Source organism: Penicillium psychrosexuale (genome assembly GCF_028828465.1).
Source record: "Penicillium psychrosexuale strain IBT 29551 chromosome Unknown utg000006l, whole genome shotgun sequence".
Taxonomy (NCBI): Eukaryota; Fungi; Ascomycota; class Eurotiomycetes; order Eurotiales; family Aspergillaceae; genus Penicillium; species Penicillium psychrosexuale.
In genome coordinates this window covers 499,634-520,205 of record NW_026643191.1, presented here as the reverse complement: position 1 = coordinate 520,205, position 20,572 = coordinate 499,634, and the positions used below count along the sequence as shown (strand labels likewise).

The 20,572-nt window shown below is 48.7% G+C and overlaps 9 protein-coding genes across 9 annotated transcripts; 4 read left to right on the top strand and 5 right to left on the bottom strand.

Annotated features, from left to right (window-relative positions):
• Positions 1-854: 854 nt before the first annotated feature.
• N7518_010029 (uncharacterized protein) lies at positions 855-3,135 on the bottom strand (the record flags this gene model as incomplete). The annotated part of the gene is made up of 3 exons (XM_057190955.1): positions 855-2,503; positions 2,600-2,940; positions 3,104-3,135. The coding sequence occupies 3 exons, from the start codon at positions 3,133-3,135 to the stop codon at positions 855-857; spliced, it is 2,022 nt and encodes a 673-aa protein (XP_057037091.1).
• Positions 3,136-3,946: 811 nt separating this feature from the next.
• Positions 3,947-4,592, bottom strand: N7518_010028 (uncharacterized protein; the record flags this gene model as incomplete). Its single annotated transcript, XM_057190954.1, has 3 exons — positions 3,947-3,999; positions 4,092-4,424; positions 4,583-4,592. 3 exons carry the CDS (start codon positions 4,590-4,592, stop codon positions 3,947-3,949), a joined length of 396 nt encoding a protein of 131 aa, XP_057037090.1.
• Positions 4,593-4,848: 256 nt separating this feature from the next.
• N7518_010027 (uncharacterized protein) lies at positions 4,849-5,854 on the top strand (the record flags this gene model as incomplete). Its single annotated transcript, XM_057190953.1, has 3 exons — positions 4,849-4,920; positions 5,031-5,143; positions 5,212-5,854. The coding sequence occupies 3 exons, from the start codon at positions 4,849-4,851 to the stop codon at positions 5,852-5,854; spliced, it is 828 nt and encodes a 275-aa protein (XP_057037089.1).
• Positions 5,855-5,913: 59 nt separating this feature from the next.
• On the bottom strand, positions 5,914-9,268 carry N7518_010026 (glutathione S-transferase family protein; the record flags this gene model as incomplete). The annotated part of the gene is made up of 10 exons (XM_057190952.1): positions 5,914-5,975; positions 6,031-6,376; positions 6,426-6,506; positions 6,562-6,739; positions 6,809-6,930; positions 7,110-7,557; positions 7,608-7,664; positions 7,730-8,300; positions 8,634-9,032; positions 9,106-9,268. 10 exons carry the CDS (start codon positions 9,266-9,268, stop codon positions 5,914-5,916), a joined length of 2,427 nt encoding a protein of 808 aa, XP_057037088.1.
• Positions 9,269-9,651: 383 nt separating this feature from the next.
• Positions 9,652-10,923, bottom strand: N7518_010025 (putative ATP binding protein; the record flags this gene model as incomplete). Its single annotated transcript, XM_057190951.1, has 2 exons — positions 9,652-10,817; positions 10,884-10,923. 2 exons carry the CDS (start codon positions 10,921-10,923, stop codon positions 9,652-9,654), a joined length of 1,206 nt encoding a protein of 401 aa, XP_057037087.1.
• A 244-nt stretch (positions 10,924-11,167) lies between these two features.
• N7518_010024 (putative cell cycle control protein (Cwf19)) lies at positions 11,168-13,329 on the top strand (the record flags this gene model as incomplete). The annotated part of the gene is made up of 2 exons (XM_057190950.1): positions 11,168-12,454; positions 12,511-13,329. The coding sequence occupies 2 exons, from the start codon at positions 11,168-11,170 to the stop codon at positions 13,327-13,329; spliced, it is 2,106 nt and encodes a 701-aa protein (XP_057037086.1).
• Positions 13,330-13,893: 564 nt separating this feature from the next.
• On the top strand, positions 13,894-15,149 carry N7518_010023 (D-mandelate dehydrogenase-like dehydrogenase; the record flags this gene model as incomplete). Its single annotated transcript, XM_057190949.1, has 5 exons — positions 13,894-13,946; positions 14,014-14,228; positions 14,327-14,700; positions 14,760-14,999; positions 15,051-15,149. 5 exons carry the CDS (start codon positions 13,894-13,896, stop codon positions 15,147-15,149), a joined length of 981 nt encoding a protein of 326 aa, XP_057037085.1.
• A 328-nt stretch (positions 15,150-15,477) lies between these two features.
• On the bottom strand, positions 15,478-16,853 carry N7518_010022 (dihydrodipicolinate synthase family protein; the record flags this gene model as incomplete). The annotated part of the gene is made up of 7 exons (XM_057190948.1): positions 15,478-15,629; positions 15,680-15,993; positions 16,047-16,159; positions 16,211-16,313; positions 16,363-16,511; positions 16,646-16,683; positions 16,745-16,853. The coding sequence occupies 7 exons, from the start codon at positions 16,851-16,853 to the stop codon at positions 15,478-15,480; spliced, it is 978 nt and encodes a 325-aa protein (XP_057037084.1).
• A 423-nt stretch (positions 16,854-17,276) lies between these two features.
• Positions 17,277-19,867, top strand: N7518_010021 (Amino acid/polyamine transporter I; the record flags this gene model as incomplete). The annotated part of the gene is made up of 19 exons (XM_057190947.1): positions 17,277-17,366; positions 17,423-17,433; positions 17,488-17,515; positions 17,572-17,676; positions 17,733-17,848; positions 17,902-17,909; positions 17,967-18,100; positions 18,153-18,218; positions 18,276-18,402; positions 18,454-18,489; positions 18,543-18,613; positions 18,667-18,721; positions 18,784-18,806; positions 18,855-18,938; positions 18,994-19,249; positions 19,306-19,452; positions 19,509-19,562; positions 19,615-19,772; positions 19,823-19,867. The coding sequence occupies 19 exons, from the start codon at positions 17,277-17,279 to the stop codon at positions 19,865-19,867; spliced, it is 1,614 nt and encodes a 537-aa protein (XP_057037083.1).
• Positions 19,868-20,572: the final 705 nt, after the last annotated feature.

The window sequence follows — 20,572 nt, the reverse complement described above, 5'->3', positions numbered from 1 at the left end:
CCGAGTATTGAGATCGGGTTGACCGACGAGCCGATGGGGAGGAACTTCGGAGGATTGTAATGCACATAGCCGGATTGTGGACTTGTTTCCTAGCCTCAATAATAGGGAGTGGGTAGCATATGTATGGGTACTGCATCATTAGGGTGGAGCAGTCTGGTTTAGTATTCCAATCTTCATATTGGACATGGTTTGTACTACAACATAGAAGGTAGGCTCTGCGAGGACGCCATACTGCATCTACAATACGCATTGTATGAAAGACATTGCAAATCCCAGCTCGGTTTAGAGACATTTTGCAAATACCAGAACAAAGATCAGCATGTATCGGCTATCAGTACAGGTAACAGCCCTGGAAGGCAGCCGTATATACGGAGTACTTCGTATGATTCGCTGGCACGAGGGATCAACGGAACAGACTATTAGAGCTTGTCAATGCGGTTAGGTGCATAATATTGGTTTCAACGCGAAGATCGTAGTCCGAATGTAGTCCGAATGAAAACAGGACAGCACAACCTCTGAGATTGGAAATTCGACCCCTCAGACAAATCCCGAAGGTTCCAAGGTTGGAGGGGCAGCCGAGGGGCAGCCGAGGGGGCGCGACGGCACAGACGTCATTTTGCATAAAGCAGGTGAACCGTGCAGCGAATCTTATCTTGATCAAGATGGAGGTGAACAGTGGAAAGGGAAAGATTTACAAATTCAATAAGAATGCATACATGAAATAAAGGGAAAAAACAGCAGTTGGTATCTTAAAACACGAGCAACTCCCCCGATAAATAAAGAGCGTCACAATGGGAACCGGGGTATAGAACGGTCAGAAGAGTAGTCGTAATCCAATGAGAATGCACATCCAATCAATAATATCTCGACCGAACGCGCCGAGCCGTGGGCGTACACCCTGCACTCATCTGAAGCATACTCTGTCGCTGTGCATCATCTGTGCTTTGTGAGCTGCGAGTGGGGATCCCACTGACGAAAGGCTGGTCCGCGGTGTTGGCACTCTTGGAGGCTCGTGCGGGAAGCTTTGAGGGAATGGGGGACTTGGGAGTAAGCTTGCGGCGGCCCTTGGTAGGTGTGGAGGGAGCAGCAGCAGCCACAATGGACGAGGCTGCAGGAGGCTTGCTTGTGCTGCGACTTGCAGACTTAACTGGGGGTCCAGACCCCAAAATTCCCGAATCACCCAAACGCCTCACCCGGCGAGAGCGTGGGGTTACAGTAGCAGCTGCAGTAGTCGGGGTTGGACCGCTCTCGGTGGCCCCACTGTCTGCATTCGCGTCGACCTTTTGTGTTTGGCTACGGCTGCTGCGATGACCGGACTCTGCTTTCTTCGCTGAGCGCTTGCTTTCTGCTTGCGGGCGAGGCGTTGCGCCCACGTCATTCGTGCACCGATCGCCCTCCTCTTCATCCTCCTGGTCGTCCATTGGCTCTTTGTACTCTTCATACTCGGCCATGCGCTCCTCATTCCACGACACTTGCTTTCGCGATTTGGCTAGTGCACCGGTGTTAGTGTCCTGGTGGCTTGAGCCCTCATTTTGTAAATTGCACGGCAAGAGCTCTTCCTCGCTCGGCTGTTGCGCCAGCGCTTGCAAAATGACTATAGGAGTTACAGCTTTGCCTTTGTTGAGCCGGGTGTTGCGCTTTGTGGCCATAGCCATCTGCTGGCTCTCAGTTCGCTGTTGAAAAACGAATTCTGTGCCTTTGGCTCGGCGGAATGAGATAGTGTTGCGCATGCTCGGGGCATTCGCGCCTTTGGTACGGGTGCTTCGACGACATGCAGGGCTTGCAGGAGCTTGTTCTTCCATGATCTCTTTGGGAATGATATCCTCCTTGGTGATAATACCCTCCCGCTCACCCGCACCATCGGCACCACGCTTGACGTCATATTTACTAGGCGAGAACTGCAACTTGACGGGAGAAGGTGAATTGGTTGTCAATTCCTCTAACACGCGGCGTGGTGGCGGTGTTGAGCATTTAACTTCTGGAGACTCCTCTGGGCTAGAACTCATCTCCGTTGATTTCGCATCTCCGGGATGCGTGGCCTTGGCGGCCCGCTTCGCATTCGCCCTGGACAGGAAGTCGTTGAGCAGCTCTGCATTCTCTCCATCCAAGGAGCTTCGCAGTGCCGATCGTACCAATTTGACCTCCTGCTCTTGGGTCAGTGCTTGCACTGACTCCGTGGTGGACACGAAGTTGGTGTTGTCGCGTCCTGTATTGTCGATCACAATCGGCGCGTCTTGGCTGCATGATCTAGACTGCACATCCTGCGCTGCCTTCGCGTCAGATGCAGTAAGATTTAGGTCGGTCGCCACGGCATCGTTGTAGACCGGCGTCTTGGAAGTCTTCCACAGATCGCTGAGCGACTGGGGTGCCGCATTCGTAGTTACGTCGCCGACAGCATCATTGAGCGTTTCCTTGGATGTTTCCTTGGGCTGATTCGCAGTGAGACTAAACACCTCATGGGAGCCCTCGTCATGGATGTTGAAATCGAATTCGGGCATTTTGCCTGCAAATTATCAGATGAAAGGTCTTTCTAAATGCAGGAGCACGGGATGCCACGTGCGATGTGCAGACGCCCCCCATAATTGAGGAAGAAACTTACGTCGTTTACGAGATGCCTGCATCTCCCATTTAGTCTCGAGGAAAGACCGACCGCGTCGCTCAGCCTCAGTGTCTTGGTCCACGCCGGTGGAATCAACACACAGACGCTTCACGCCACGCTGATAATCTGAGTTTTTAGAGGCGCCGACCCCCGTAGTCTGGACTTCTGTCGTGGTAATCATGCTTGTAAACGGAAAGCGAATGCGCTTCCACAGCTTTCGTGTTTTGTCTCCGGCCCTGACAGGCGTAGAAGGTTTACGATCCCACAGTCGCGGCAAGGCGCTGAGGGCTTTGATAGGCGTGAAACTGAAGGAACTCTCAGTGGAATTGTTGGCAGAGCTGCTAGCGCGTAAGGCAGTTGCGTTAGTCTCAAGTCTGTATAGCGGTGTGGCTCAAAATAGGGGAAAAGGGACCAAACACCCGAGCGACAGGCGAGAATGACCATTTAAAGAGAAAAGAAAAAAGATTGAATCCACAAGCCGCAAGAAAGAAACAATTGACCTACCATGCCTGCGGTGAAGGAGGATGGTTTTCCATGATTGTTGACGCGTGTGGAATGTGTCAAAGCCGTTGGAATGTTGGACCAAGTATGTTCGAGATAAATGAATCAAGCCAATTCATCTACTATAAAAATGCAAATCAAAGGATGCAACTGAGTCTGCCCCTCAGTAAAATGTCGGACTGTCGGATTGTCGTGAGAGATGTGAAAGTCATGAAGCGGGCCGTTGGGGTTTTGCTTTGATGTCTTTCCCCCGGTTGCCCTGCCAACCATTGCATGGGAGAGCCCAACGTGGAGATCGGGCGATCATATCATGAATGTATGGGATTTCATTGGAGGTTGTGGTGACGTCTGTTGATTCAATTGCAATCCTTGTCAGAGATCAAATACGGAGTAGTGAATAATTCGATATATATCTTGACTATATATCTTAACCAGAGACTAGCTAGCTACTAAGTACTAGCTGAGCACTACAAACAGCAATACTAGAGCACAAAAGCCTAGAGAGAACGCAAATTGAAATCATATAGTGGCTCTGAGGGTTTGCTATATCCTACATATATTTCCCCTAAAGCTCGGGTATAGGATGTCTTTCTGGAATAGCCATCTACAAGCGTAGTAGGCAACGACACTTCCAGATCGTACCGAATGAGCCTGGAGCAGCTTTCCTTTAAGTTCCATAGCAGTGATTTGAAGCAATTCCGCGTACAAATGTCACCATAGGTAAGCGAAGACTGCCAGCTCATCGTAAACCAAAGTACCAAAAGAACCACAAGCTAAATAAAGTCGTATCTCATTATTCATATCTATGCTGCCCAGGTGGCAGACGGTCTCCAAACATACAAAGACTCATAGCAACTTCTCTGCCAAGTCACGTTCATCAAAAGGATCCCCGAATTCATCTGAACACAAGGTATCCAGTCAGCACACTGTACAGACATCCATGGATGGAAAACCACCCTGCTAGACCAAGTACATATAGAAATCCACATACCTAGCGAGAAATCCTTATCAATGACATACTCCATAGCACGCTGATATTCCTCTTGAGCACGCTTGCTCTTCCACGCCGCGATATTCGAGTCAACCGTTTTCTCCGCAGAGTCTCCTCCGCGCTGTTCCAGCGCAGCCCCAATGCCACCAACAGAGACTCCAGCTTCTTGCTTTGTCTGAGAGCCAGGAGGGGAAAGCTCCGATACGTCAACGCCAGCCGAGGAAGCTTGGGCGGCGCCAGTTGGAGTGCGAGCGCCGGCTCTAGCACCGTCGTCGGGCCGGATGGAATCGACAGAAGAGGTCATGGTAGAGTCGCCGTCTAGGTCCTTGGGGTCTAGTAAGTGTTTGTTAGTAGATTTAACCCCGGAGTCTCTAGTTTGTAGCATGGAATAAGAGGCCGGTGCACATGTGGGTATGGAGCACTATCGATATCGCGGGGCCCACTGTGCCCGGCTACATCGTGTAGCTTGTGAGGGAATAGGAGAGACCTACCAATCGCCATTGTTGGGAATTAGCAGAAATGGGTTCGATGGTCGGTTTCGTAGTTTCGAAAGTTCTCAGACTTCAGGGCGCGGGGAGTGGAGAGATCAACGGTCGACAGGCGGTGGCCCCGGGCTCGCATGAATTTTCTTCTTCCTTCTTCCCCAGTTTATATACTGCATGAACATAAGAGTTATTGCTGGCTTTCGTGTTTAGCATATTGTCATCAATTTTTTTTTTCAGTATCCTTCTCTATTCTTAATCCTGCAACCGTCATTATGAGTGCAATGAGCGCAAACTCCGGTGCAGTTCCCGATGCCTGGGAGGATTCCTGGGAAAATCAAGCAGATGTATGTAATCTCAGGGAATTATGTGACATTTGGGACAGACACTAGTCTGCTATCAAATTCTACTCAATGCTTGTAAGCTGTGATGGCATGCTGATCGTCATCGTTTACAGAGACTCGACTCCAATTCTACCCCGCCAGCCGAGAAGAAAGTCTCATCCAAGGTGACCAAAGCGCAACGCAGGGCGGAACAGGCCGAGTTCAATCGTCAGCTATGGGCTGAAGCGTAAGTTTCAATCGCCACCTAGCTTTTGTCATTCTTTGGGTTGTTCAAGAGACTGAACTGTGTTGCAGTGAATCCGCAGAAACATTTCACTTCGTCGAAGCGCGCGCCGATGTTCCTCTTAAGCAAGACTTCAAGCCCGCAGTTACACTACTGAGTCGGAAACCCCAGCTTGTGACAAGACATTCATCATCTTCAAGAACAATCAGTGCCGCAACGGCTGGCCTTGGCCGACTCGGACTAGACGAAGACGACGACTCGGACGATGACACTAAGCCGCCCCAGCCAACACCAGAGGAGCGCCATGCTATTGCACTGAAGAATCGGGAGGAGAAGCAGCGGAAGTACGAAGAAGTGCGCGAACGTCTATTTGGAAGCCCATCTGCTACAGCCTCGGGTACCTCGTCGGGCGGTAGTACGACCCCGCCTCGTCAAACTCCTACAGGCGAGGGCAGGGTGAGAGGGAAAGGACGTGGCGGCGGAAGAGATCACCAGAAGAGAGACTCCTCGTCGACCTCGAGCAAGTCCAGACATCTCTACGATCCCTCCACTTCCAAGTCAAGTGCACCCTTCCTACAGAGAGGTGGCCGTCCGCAAGTCGAGCGAAGCGGCTCCGACACTCAAGCCCCACAGCAGCCGGTGCGCAGTCCTCGAGGCCCTGATGCAAGTGGGAGGGGTGGATTCAATTTCAATCGAGGTGCTAAAACAGGCTAATGTACATTTGGCCAACACCTTTTCGTCCCAGGACGCCATCAGATACCGTTGTTCTGGTATTAAGGGAGGCCCCGTCCTGCGTTAATTGCATTTGCGACTTGGGATGTATTTGGACGGTTCTCTGTCACATGAAGCGTTAGCAGTGCTATTGAAAAAGGCATGCGAGCGATACTCACGGGCATATCGCTCATAGCTGTCGTGGTACAACTCGTCCGTGCTAGTTGTCGCCTGCACATGCGGATCAGTCTCGATTGCATTCACCCAAATGGCCAGCCTGCTTCCCTCCTCGGCATCTGGCCATCCTCGGTATGGTTTCAGGACCCGCCGCAGCCGAATGATCCACGGTGCAGCTTGAACGTCCACAAGGGACATCTGCGGACCCATGAAGAAGGGCCCCGAAGGATGCGCTACCTCGAGCAGCTTCTCCATCGCATCTCGCAGCTCCTGTGTCTTCTCGATCTGTTTCTGTTGGTCCTGCTCTTGCAGTATACGGTAGAAACTCGGCACGATATGCCGATTGACCTGGAGGGCTATCAGTGATGATCCAGAACAGACCTGTGTGTCTACTTACATGATCCGCCCACAATCGGCAATGGGCGCGCAGCTTTGGGTCTACCGGAAGCATTGCAGCCCCTACACCCAGGTCCTCCAGCTGCGAGGGATTGGTCAGTGAGAAAAATGGGAAATTGGCCATTCGGTTTTCTTACATATTCCAACAACACATTGCTTTCATAGCATCCCCAGTCGTCGTGGCGCAAAGCAGGAACAAGCCCTCTTGGATTCACCTCTAAAAGTGACTGGGGCTTCTCGTACGGATCCACTTCGATGTATTGATACGGGATACCTTTCAGTTCCAATGCGATCCATACCCGTTGCACGAAGGGGCTACAAATGCAGGTCAAGTCAATACACAACAAGATTTCGTCAGAACGGTTGAATTTGGGAGGATCTCACCAGAAGCAGCTCCCAAATAGCTTGAGATTAACATCGGCAGAGTGTTTGATCGCAGTTTCAGCGGCCAGACCCGTCGCTTTTGTATGGTATGATTTTTGGCCTGTTCGAGACATGACTCGGTCCTATTGTGTATTCTGTGTTAAATCTGCACAATTCAAAATGCTAGAAATGGAAACAAAAAGATGAAGACGAGATCTTTCGTATGTGGGAAGTATGAAGTCAATGTAGACTTGTGACGTAGCCGGCGGGGATACTCGTTCACGTCTGTGCAATTGAACACAATAAAACAGGATTAACATACCGCTCTCGTCCTCTTATCTTTCTTTTCCTTCAGAATGTATCGTTGCACACTGCTTTTCTTGACGCGATCACTTTCTTCAAGTGTATGTTGATGACCGCCGCTCACTCCGTCGTTCTTCCCGTTAGCCCCATTGCCATTCACCCGCTGTATAGTGAAATATCTCCCACCGTTTGATCCCGGGTGATTTGGTGGTAGACCAGGATTTGGCGTGAGCATACCGAATGTTTGGACATTTCGGATCGCGGAGTCGTCATTCAGAGAGAAAGTATACATGCCAGGTAAAATGTTAGATGGTAAGGGCTCGACCGCATCGGTCAGATTCGATATTTCGGACACTGGGAAGTATTCCACGACTTTGATTTTAACATGGCAGAGATCTCGTTCTCTGGCCGTACGCTTGCGCTTCTTTTTTCTGGGTCGTCGGATTTGGGGGTTCCGGGTGGTCGTCCTTTGAGTCGACAGTCCCAGTAATGGGAGACGAAGGGTTTACGCTTGTACCGCTGCGTGGAGCGATGAGAGTATACATTGTCAACGTGCGGGAAGTAGGTTTGGAATCTGTAGAAATGTGCAAGTCAGCCTCTAGTAGGGTATGAATAATTCCAACAATGGAGCCTGCATACTCCTCTTCGCTTAGGGTGATCATTTCATCGACGTTGAATAATCTATTTCTCCAGTAATCCAGATTCGGAGGGTTCGGGACCACTTTGAAGCCTTGCAGTTCTCCGGGCCCATTGAAGGCCACTGAATCCGTGGAGCCAGTATCCAGCTCGATGAAGTCTGATTGAAACGGTTGGCCTTGGGACTGCAGCGTTAAGCTGTTATTCTGAGTTTGATGCGCGTTGTTTCCCATAGCTAGATCATTTTGGGACAACGATGCTGGAGGTGCCATTTGTCCAGCAGCAGCGCCATGTAATGCCCCGCTCATATTCGCTGCATGAGCGACGCCATTGTTGTAGTCCTGCGATTGATCTAAACCACAGGATTGCCCTTGCGGTTGTAAGTGCGAGGCAACTCCATTGCTAGGGTGACCTGGGTGCTGCTGTGTGGATTGAGACGTAGTGATGAAGTTGTTCGCCGACTCGCCTGATCGTGGAGGACGAATAAACGCATGCGTCGCGTTCTGGAGCTGTGATTCAGTTTCGGTCGGGGGACGGAATGGCCCGAAGGGTTGCGATTCCGGGTCAAATTGGCCTAACTGTAGGTTAGACTGATCGTTTATTGACATTGAAGGTCCCAAGCGGGGCGACGACAGTCGCAGCTCAGAGTCCATCTTGTAAACAATATAAAGTTGTGGAGAGGCGTGCTGCTTTTGAGGAGAAAAAGGACGGTTGAAGCGGCATTGTGGGGTTAAGGGAAGCTCGGATCATCATGAGGATCTCAGGTACAAGAAAAAAACGGCTTATATGGATTATCTTTTTCGAATTAATGATGAATAGCACATTTATTCTACTCAAAGATTGGGATACGATATTCACATTGAATCTATGGATGCAGTGTTGATTCCAGCCTCGGCAGCTTACAGACCCTTGTTATGTTTCTTTGCTGCTTCCGAGTTCTTGAAAGGGAACCCTGCTGTCCTCTTGTCTGCACCGTTACGGCGACTGATCCTTCCATTGCTGCTGCCAAAGAGCATGCACCACAACCCAATGGCCGCAATAGTAGAGTATCCAGCAACACCAACAGCAAAGATACCCGATCCACCGGAAACATACCAGGTGTACGCGTAAAATGCACATGTGGTGTGGAAAATAGAGGTCACCATCAGAGTTGGCACAGCGTATGGTGCTTTGGGATCGTCGTCCTCTGTTGACACAGACTCCCTGATCCCGGCCGTCAAGGGGATGGAGCCGGTTAGCATCAGGGTCAAAACGGCAATTGTGAGAAGACTGAAGCCGAAACACCGGGCGAAGTATAATTCAATGGCTTTTCAAGAACGAAAGGTTAGCATGGCTCGTAAACGGGTGCGCGCGGCACTTTCAGGAGGTAGGCCACATACGGGAAGCAGGCCGAGTCTCATCCAAGAGCAGGGTCACTATCATGCTCGGTCCGGCTATCAAAGGTAGACTCTGAAGCGACAGCCATGCGGCTGTCGTGTATGTGTAGGCGCGAAAGACCTGTCGAGTTAGCTTTTGGCTCCGGCTTCGAGGTCTATCTTCCATCGCTTGGAGACAGTAATAGGATTGGCTCACATCCATGGTGGCAATTCGCTAGTATGTGTTTGAATGGGATTGAGATTCTCGCGAAATTGAAGTAGTTCGTATCAGAAATGGGGAGAAGTTGAAGCTTCTGGGCGATCATTTCCCAAGGCTGCTACATTATAAGCAAGTGACGTCATACAGCAACATTGCCGTTTGACTTGTTTGCAAAGGTTCAACTGGTACGTGTTACTATATCAAGGCGAAGACAAAATAGACTAAGATGATATTTAATTACTTTGATATTGACTAGGGTGAATGCAATGAATGAAATGCGCCTCTAAGACCACAAACGCCGTAAGCCGAGCCTATTCAGAACAACTAAGACCCTTTTGTGACAGATTGCTTCACTGTTGCATATTGCTTGCGCGCAGATATCTTGTGAAGCTGTTATCCTGCTCTGATGGAGTACTTTGTGAACCTGCCAGAGCCTCCTGGTAACGTTGAGTAAGACCCTCATCATTGCCAGCGTTAGGGCCCACGTAGTCCTCATAGTCACTGTCTTCTCCATCTGCCAATCCACGCTTGATGATATCATCTTCTTCGTCTTCGGCTTCACTGACAGTCTCAGGCTCCTCGGTGGGTTTCCTCGGCGGCTGCCGGCTTGACCCAGACACATTCATGTCTTTCATTAATTTTCCGAGTTCAAGCTCCCGCTGGGATGATGATTGCTCTTCGCGCTCTTTCTTCTTGCGCTCCAATTCGGGCTTGTAGTCACGTTCAAACTCCTGTCGCTTTGTCTCCACAGCCTCGAAGAACTCCTCGACACCATCGCCGGTCATTGAGCTGACGCCAACGACGCTGAGGTGTCGATAGAATTCTTCCAACATGAGACTCATGCTGTTCAGAAGGGAGCCCATGTATCCACTGCCAGAACCAAAGCCACCGGCACCGCCCTCAGCTCCAAAGGCTCCCGCGTCTTCCTCCTGCCGCAGAGCCTGCTGGAATGCATCAAAGTCGGTCATCCATTCCTTGGCAAACTCAGCATCCTTGACGTCAGTCTTGTTGAAGACCAAGATCATGGGGAGCTTGGTCTTGTACAAGATACTGCATGCGTACAGCATGTTGCTCATGAAGGTGCTGGTAGAGCTTGCGCGAGGCGTATCGATAACATATGCGATGACCGTTGGGAATGATGTCGCCATAGTCTCGAGAAGGATACTGCCCGATGCACTCCAGACAAAGACTTCGATTTGGCCAGGTGTGTCGACCAAGATGTGCTTGATTGGTGTTGCGGAAGGGTTTTCGGGGTTCGGGGCGGTGCGTTTCTCTAGGAGCGAGATGATTTGATCGACCTTGGTGGCGAACAGATTTAACGAAGTCAAGATTCCTCCGTTAGGACCCAGGTTGTACTGCTTCATCACTTCTTTGTAATTAATGGAGTCACGTATATCGATGTTGCTCTCGAAGGGCACCGAATGCACCGCGGGGTCGAGGTTGATCACATACGGCACGGTCTTCTTTTCATGCAGATAGGAGTTGATTCTTTGCATGAAGGTAGTCTTGCCTGAGCCTATTCAATCCATAACACTGACGATTAGATCATTGTAGATAGGTGAGGGGCGATCAGCATCCTTACCTGCCATGCCCACGCAGACCACGGCCACCGGAGATGCCATGGTGAAGGAAGTTTATAGAAGGATAGACTCGATCAAGCGAATAAAATTACAGAGACCTCTGTAGTCGATTATGTATTGTTCAAGGGTGGAAGACAAGAAGACAAGTGATGAAAGATAAGCTTCTCTTTTCTGTTCGAAATCTTTTTTGTCGCGGGGAAAGATCTACAATTGGACCGCCCGGCATTTTATAAACGTCATTCCACATTTTGCCTTTCTCATCCCTTTTCCACATATCAGGAACACCATGACTCTAGAAGATTTTGAGAAATCATTGGCAGACGGGAAAGAGCCGCGACACGAGAAAAGTGAAGGGCGACATCATCGAGACCGAAACCGCGATCGCGACCGCAGCAAAGAGCGCTCGAGACAACACCGTCATCATTCCGACCACCATCACCGGCGGCATTCCTCCAGATCTCGCGATCGAGACAGCGAGCGAGTTCGCGAGTCCCGGCATCGCGACGACGATGGCCACCGACACAAGCGTTCACGTCGTTCCGACGACCAAGGAGACGAACATGGCCGTAAACGCCATCACCGGAATTCCAAAGATGAGGGCGAATCCACCGCTCCTCCGGTAATAGTACAGGAAGAGCCCAGTAATCTCAAACGGGACGCCTGGATGCAAGCGCCCTCGGGTCTCGACGTTGAATATGTTCATCGACCGGATTCGACGCGACAGGAGGAGCCGAAACCAATAATGCTTTCGGCGGACTACGAACTCAAGATTCATGACAAGGAGCTCAACGACCATCTTCGTGATCTCAAGGATGGAAAAACACTCGAAGAGATAGAAGATGAACCTGCTCAGCACGAGGTGGACTATACTTTTGGGGATTCGGGGTCACAATGGAGAATGACCAAGCTCAAAGGTGTATACAGAGAGGCGGAGGAAAGCGGCAGGCCTATTGAAGATATTGCTACTGAGCGTTTTGGAGACCTTCGCTCCTTTGACGACGCTCGGGAGGAGGAAACCGAGATTGATCGGCGCAAAACGTATGGCAAGTCCTACGTGGGCAAAGATAAACCTAGTGGGGAGCTGTTCCAGGAAAGAAAACTCCAAAATGATATCCGAAGAGGTCCACTCGAACATGTTCGTGATCCAGAGCAGGAACTCAAGGCCGAAGGCCAAGGCAAGAAAATGGACACTGTGCCTCCTCCGAACACTACCCGTCACCTCGATATGACGGCATTGAATCGCCTCAAAGCCCAGATGATGAAGGCAAAGCTTAGAAAAGCACCAAATGCCGCCGATCTTGAGGAACAGTACAATACAGCCGCGGCAGCAATGTCAAACCGCAAGGAGTCCGATGTTGTGGTCCTTGATGTTATGCATAACCCGATGCTAGCAGGCTCTAGGAATGAGGTCAAAGCTGTCGATACTAAAAGGGGCCGGGAAAGAGGCCAGGTGGAAGCAAATGAAGATATGACCATTGAGGATATGGTGCGCGAAGAGCGCAAGACCCGTGGCCAACTCGGCGGAGAAGGCCGGCGCTTAGCAGATCAAATTGGCCGTGATGCCAAGTTTGAGGTCAGTCTTAGACTTATGTGTGATGACTCCTGTTTCCCCTGCTAACCAATGTATAGAACGACTTGGAGTATATGGATGACAATGCATCCAAGTTGGCCAAAAGGGTTCATCGATCTGAGATTGACCTCAAGAACTCAACGATCAGTGACTTCCACAAGATGAACCGGATATTGGACAACTGCCCGCTTTGTCATAACGAAGACAAGGGCACGCCTCCTCTTGCGCCAGTGGTTTCCCTTGCGACCAGGGTCTTCCTCACACTTCCTACCGAACCCGAAATCAGTGAAGGAGGTGCTACTATCGTACCAATCCAACATCGCACTAATTTGATGGAATGCGATGACGACGAGTGGGAAGAGATCCGCAACTTCATGAAGAGTCTCACGCGTATGTACCACGACCAAGGTCGAGATGTGATCTTCTACGAGAATGCAGCCCAGCCACAGCGCAAGCGACATGCATCCATGGAAGTTGTGCCTTTACCCTACAGTCTAGGAGAAACCGCTCCTGCGTTTTTCAAAGAGGCAATTCTCAGTGCCGAGTCGGAATGGTCGCAGCACCGCAAGCTTATCGATACCCTTGCTAAATCAAAGCAAGGGTTAGGCCGGTCTGCCTTCCGCCGAACCCTTGTGAAGGAGATGCCCTACTTCCACGTTTGGTTTGAACTAGACGGTGGCCTGGGTCATATTGTGGAGGACGACAACCGCTGGCCTCGTGGAGATCTCTTTGCCCGAGAGATCATCGGTGGAATGCTGGATGTTGCACCGGACGTTATCAAACGACAAGGACGCTGGAACCGTGGTGATCGCAGGGTTGACGGATTCAGAAAGCGCTGGAAGAAGTTCGACTGGACCCGTATTCTAATTGAAAGCTAGTGAGCCTGGAAATAGCCCCTTGACGCACTGTATAGTACACATCCGGCTCAACCGTCGCGAGTTCCATTCCCGAAGTTGAAAACACGAAGTCTCCAATGTCCTCGAAATATTTTCTATTTCACACAATATCACAGTGGACTAGCATAAAAGCACCACTCATGGCCAGCATTTTAGTGTGTCAACAGATAACGACCTCGGCGTTCGTGCCGATGGCTGACATCGGTTAAGGTATCTGCTTCTCGGCCGATGTTTAGTAAAATATATAGTTATGACTCTTATTGTCTAATGTCTCTGTCTCTTGTTCCTTTGACTTCATTTATGTCTTCGAACCTCTTTTGCAACAACCAAGTCACTTATCATCTTGATCGAACTGCTTGCTTATCGGTAAGTTCAAATATGTCAAGAAAAGGCGTTGGGGTATTTCGACCCGAAGTAAAACTAGAGGGAAAATCTTTGAAAAATTGACTCAGAGTTAATGTTCTATCATTGCTATACATTCCTCGTCTGCTCAAATTCCTAATTGTCTGGATCAATACAGAATCAACTGTCCTCAATACCATCGGAATGGGTTCTACCGGCCCCAAGCCCAAGGTCCTACGCCTTGGAAGTATCGACCTGTACGTTCACCTCATTCTTTCGCACCATTGATATCCATTTCATGAAATCGACATTCTTCAAACACAGTGCACAGGCAGCCTGGAATGCATTGGGAGAGGTAGCACAACTAGTTGAGTCAGCGGCAACCACCCGAGCCGAGTTCATCCAAGAGTGCAAAGACGGCAAGCTGGATGGTGTTGTTGCGATATACCGAACAGTTGGGTCTTTGAGCCAAACGGGGCTTGTAGACGAGGAGCTAGTGAATGTGCTACCAAGCTCACTCCGATATATCGCGCATTGTGGTACGTTGAGCTTATGATATGAGTGCGCAAATGTGTATATGTTGACATGCAACATCTATAGGAGCCGGATATGACCAACTAGACGTTCATGCCTGCAGTGCGCGCAACCCCCCGATTCTGGTTTCCAATGTCCCAACTGCAGGGGACGATGCCACTGCCCGACGTGAACATGTTCCTGATTCTTGGTGCATTGCGCAACTTCAACACCGGCATGAACGCCTTGCGCGAGGGTAAATGGCATGGCCACCCGGCGCCTCCTCTCGGCCATGGCCCCCAAAGAAAGGTCCTTGGGATTCTGGGAATGGGTGGTATTGGACGTAATTTGAAGAAAAAGGCAGAGGCCTTTGGGATGAAGGTTATCTATCATAACCGCCGCAAGCTCAGTGATGAGATGTCAGCGGGTGCGAAATATGTTTCTTTTGATGAACTCCTGTCCACCAGTGACGTGATCAGCTTAAACCTGCCATTGAATGTAAGTGATTTCCTGTTTCAAAAGAGAAGCAAGTGTGGTATGATACTAATCGCTTGAAGAAAAACACACGCCATATCATCGGCAAGGCCGAGTTCGCTAAGATGAAGGACGGCGTGGTAGTGGTCAACACTGCGCGCGGCGCTGTCATGGACGAGGCTGCTCTGGTTGATGCCCTCGATAGTGGTAAAGTGTTCTCGGCTGGTCTCGACGTCTTTGAGGAAGAGCCTCGGATTCATCCTGGGTTGCTCAGTAACCAGAGTGTAATTCTGGTTCCCCATATGGGCACTTGGACTAGTGAGGTGAGTTGTGTATTTCCCCATAAGTATGGTGTGAAACTGACTTGCCAAAAGACATTTTTTGCCAAGGAAGAATGGACAATTGAGAACATCCGTATGGCTCTTGAAGTTGGAAAACTAAAGAGCCCAGTTCCGGAACAGGCGGACCTTTGAAGACAGGCTTTTGAAGAGTCTGGGGCAAAGTTATTTTGATCGTCCATAGCATAGTGCATTGTATCTAAGAATTAGCTGAAACTTGAAAACTGTTGAAAATTAGTATGTATGGATAGATGGTGGTCCTATTATCAATAGTGTAGCTAGCTAGAAAATGAGTAGACGTTGCTAATTCCCGGGACTAAAGGAACTTAATAAGAATTACAACGATTAGTATACTCCGATAGATATTGATTGGCTATATATACAAAGAGTATCAACGACCGTAGGAAAGGTGAAGTAAGAAAGGACACTTGGTCCAACATAGTCGCGACAACAGACTACCATGCTATGGAGTTGACGTTGCCTCTCTTAATTCAGACTCAAGTCGCATTGCCTCACCCAAAGCATTCATAAACTCGCCCCCTTCAGCTTCCCCCAACGGAAGTAATGGCCTTCGCGGGGCAATCCCATACCCATGCATCTTGTTTAATGCATATTCTACATGTAATCAGCCTAGTACCCTCGAAAGTCTTTAAGGATATACTCACTCATAGCCCGAATACCACCTGGAACCGCAGCAGCATCAGCCCGCGCAAGAATCGCCTGAATCTTTCTCGCTTCATTGCGTTCCGTCTCTGTTGGGGATGGCAAATTCAGTAGTGACCAGAGCCTCATAGAAGCCACTGGCACAAAGTTAGGAATACCGCTCACAGTGCCATGACCAGCACATTGAATCCAGGGGGTCAGATCCGCAATAAGGCCGTCCAGTAAAAGAAAGGGGAATTTCCGAGTCCCATTTATTGTGGTATCTTCGGAGATCAGCGCTTGAAGACGGATCAGCTTCCCCATGCTTCCACCGCATCTGTTCTTATCAGCGCTGTCAAAATGAGAGTTGCTAAGAAGGCTAAAACTCACGTCAACTTCACTCCACATAAGTTAGATGTTTTCTTCATAATTGCGCTGATAACTTCTGAAGACATATCCTGGCCGCCAGCGTTGGATGGGAAGTTGTATAGCAATAGAGGAATCTATCACTTCATTAGCAATGATGCATTTAGTGCGTTATGGACAACCCATACTGGCGATGCTTCGCAAATATCCACATAGTATTGAATGACTTGGTCCATGTCTGTGTTCAGACTCGCGGCATAATAGGCAGGTAAAATAACCATACCCGCATCTCTGTCATTGTTAGAAGGAAGATAATCGCCGGAATTCAGTATTCACTTACGCCCCGGCATCTGCAGCAGCTTTGGAGAGACTAATAGTCTCTCTGGTACTGAGTCCTCCTACACCAGCGACTATGGGGGTAGATTGCAACCCTTCCCCATCCAGAGTTTCCCTGATGAAGCGGATAAGGGATACACGCTCATCGAAATCCTAAGACCATCAGTACAATCATCCAAAGGCATGATAGGAAAGAACCAAACTCACCAGGTGAACAGCTTCCCCTAACGACCCAGCACATACTGGTACTAAACACGTAGTCCCATTAATATGTGGTTTCATAATACACGCTCAAACAACTTACCCATGCCGCGAGTGACCATAGCTGTGGTCGGTGTCAGATAAGTTCATGTCATTGGTAATTTTCAATAAGAGCCCTATCTTACCTAGTAGATGTCTCCGATAGCTGTCATAGTCAATTTCTTGGTGTTCATCAAAGAACGTGGGTAGTGGCACGTATACTCCCGGCCGTAGTGGCCGTGTAGAATATGTCATTTTAAGATAGCAATCACTTGAATAGTCGCCACAAAGTCAAATTCCAGATTTTCAGATTGGCTCAACCTTCAATCTTTGACGATCCCTCGTACCTTTGAGGAGGGCGAGCGTCGGGAGCATCGGTCTCTACCCGCTGATAAGACAGGCGCGGGAAATCTCGGTTCGACCCGCATGCCACGGTGATGAACCTTGTAAGAGCCTTATCTCGAAGATAAGTTTGATTTAACCTTCATGTGGCGTTTTTGTAGATGGCGTTGATAATCACATATGTATATAGGATCATCCAATCCTTTTCCAACGAAAGTAATTCATTCATCGACAACCAGCTAGGTTGAACAATATGCAGCACGATGTGAGATATATCTCTTTCGGGAGTAAGATTCATGGTTTTTATATTAACCGACATTTCAGAAAACTAAAGAAATGGCTTATGATGCCAACGAAGTCCCCGTCGGCATGGGAACTACCCAAGACATAGGTAGTAGCAATCATGGTCTCCAACGACAGCTTAGGGTACGTCGACCCACACCTTTTTGATGGGAACAGGGATGAACTAAAACTTAATATAGCCACGGCATCTGTAAGTGCCAGCACACGCGGGACTTGATATATAGGGACTCACGATTCGATATAGACAAATGATTGCCATCGGAGGTGTTATCGTCAGTCATCCGTCCTACTGTCACTTCAATTCACTTTCATGCTGATGAGTTCCTAGGGTACTGGCCTCTTTCTAGGCACAGCGAGTGATCTCCAGCATGGTGGTCCAGCTGGTCTTCTTATTGGATACTGTATTATGGCTTCGTTGCTATACTCAGTAATGGTAAGGCAACTGCCGACTCTTTCAAATCTTCCAAAAAGACTGACGACCATCCGCAGGTTGCTCTCGGTGAGATGGCATCGCAATTTCCCATTCCTGGCGGTCAATTCGCTTTGGCTGGCCGGTTCACCTCGCCCGAGCTTGGATTTGCTATGGGTATCCTGTTCTGGTATAAGTAAGTGAAGTTGTATTCTGAACTATGAGAACCTGGACTTACAAACGCTTTAGTTATATTGGTACGACTATTCTGGCTTGTTCTGGGAAAGCAGGATGCATCTAACTAATTTCTCCAGTTGTCTTACCGGCTGAAATTTCCGCTGCGGCTCTTCTGGTCACATTTTGGACTCCGGCAGGACAGACAGATTCTACATGCACTACTGGAATCTGTAATAATGCCATGTGGGTTGGGCTGATGCTGATCGTTGTGGTATGATTTTGTGCAAATAATTGGACTACAAATGATACTGATGATCATCTAGTTTGCTATAAACTATGCGGGAACACGAGTCTTTGGTGAGATGGAATTCTGGTTTTGTTCAATCAAGGTAAGATAAGAAGAGCGCAGCCTCAAAAAATGGAGAGAGAACTGACATTTGATATAGATTGTGACTATCATTGGCCTTATTATTACTGGTATTATCATTAGTGCCGGTGGCGGACCTAACCACGAGGCAATCGGATTCAAATATTGGAACGAGACTGGTGGATTTGTACAGTATGAAGGAATTGGTAAGTCGATCAATTCAATACCCACTTACTGGTATCTAACATTCAATAAAGCCGGTTCGAAAGGACGGTTCCTCGGATTTTTCAGCGGTGAGACCAGTTTCGAACTATCAGCTCGTACCGAATAACTCATCGGTTTATAGTTTTGATCAATGCTGCATTCGCATTCATTGGATCTGAGATTACGGCAATTGCAGCTGCTGAGACTTCCAACGTAAGAGTTTGTCAACCCGATCGCGAGTTCCTTTCACTTACATCATATTACAGCCACGAAAGAATGTGCCGCGAGCCATCAAGAGTGTTTGGATTAGGCTTGTACTCTGTGAGCTCAGCTATTTTGTTTCCCAGACGTCAATTCACTAACTTCCCTTCCCTTCAATCCAGTCTATATCTGCAGTGCTTTCTTGGTAAGTTTCAAAACCCAACGATTACTTGCAGTCTACTTACAATCCCAGATCGGAATTCTCGTGTCTCCCTCCGATCCTTCTCTTAATCTTACTTCTACTGCAGCCAAGAGTCCCTTTGTTATCGCTATCCAGGTAATTCACCGTGCAAACCCTTACCCAGGGCTGAAAAGCTAACATATCCCAATAGAACTCCGGGATCTCGGTCCTCCCTTCCATTATTAATGCAGCCCTTCTCACTAGCGCATGGTCTGCCGGTACAGCTGATCTTTTTGTCTCATCAAGAACCCTCTACGGACTAGCAACCCGCGGACATGCCCCAAAGATCTTTCTCAAGACTCGAGCAGATGGGTTCCCCTGGGTCTGCTTTCTTTTCTGTGGTGTTTTCTCTTTCCTCTCATTTATGGCCGCCGCCCATGGAGAAGCGGGCACAGTGTTTGGCTATTGTGAGTGGACATCTTGAGGAAATCTGTGCTAGGCTATGAAGCTAACATCAATGAAGTCTCTAACATGACTGCGATGTGTGGTATGATCTCCTGGACAGGGATCTTGTGGACCAGCATCCGTTGGAACAAAGGTCTCAAGGCGCAGGGCATCGATCGAAAGACACTCCCATTTATGGCACCTCTTCAACCATATCTTTCATACTGTCAGCTTCCAAATTCTCTATTTCGTGCGGAGATACTAATTTATGTGACGGTTTAGATGGAATTTCAGTTTGCGTTATGGTCATCATCTTCGGCGGGTTTGGTTCCTTCAGTGAGTTCGCAAGATATGAAGCACCTCTTCCACTTACTGATCTCCTTCAAAGTGCCGAGCTTTGACGCTTCCTCTTTTGTTACTACTTACTTTCCAATCCCGTTCTTTGCCGTCCTCTTCTTTGGATACAAGTTCTGGACCAAGTCAAAGATGGTCGATTATGCAGAGATGGACTTTGTCACCGGCTCTTCGAGCGAGGTTATCGAGAAGGTTAGTCCCATCTTAACTCAAACCTTTCATATAATTAATAGTTGGCCTAGGAAACTGCCCAGAATCTGTGGCAGAAGATTTCCGACAGAATCTAGATCATAATTCTCTCGCGTCGACTATGTTTGTTTAACAGGACAATCTTATTTTATTGCTATATAAATTGCCAATCTGCTTCTTTCAATTTGAATCATGTATTGTCTCTGTCTCTCTCACTGAGTTGTAGTGGGCCCTGTATCAAGTTTCTCCGAACTATACTCCGTCAGGCCTACCAAACCTGGCACAACGTGCCTTGTGGGACGATAAGGAAATTTAGCAATGCGATATCGGGATATTGTCCGTAATCAAATGATAGCGATAGAATCCTATCTCAAACAACGTTGTGGCGGACAGATAAGCGGCACTAGCCGATGGAGTCGGCTAGAAAGCCGTGCGTGCCGCACGTTGTGCCTTACTATGCCAATGCGACACCTAAATTTTGTAACTGACACTATTGAGAGTATGGCGCCTAAATTTGATTTGGTTGTGATTAATGCGACAGTTATGACTGCCAGCGACATCAGCCACGGGGCTTTTGGTGGTTTGACAGATTTACGGTCGCTAACGAATTAAAGCAAATGTTGCAACTTGTATCGGGGTCAAAGATGGAAAAATCCAATCTCTTGCCAATGCATTCACAGAGGATGAGTTGGCAGGAGCTGAGATTATATATGCTGAGTACGTACTCTGCGAATCCCAGCGGAATACACAATTAACTCGAATACAGGCACTTCTGTTAAGGTTAAAGTGTCAAATAAGCCGCG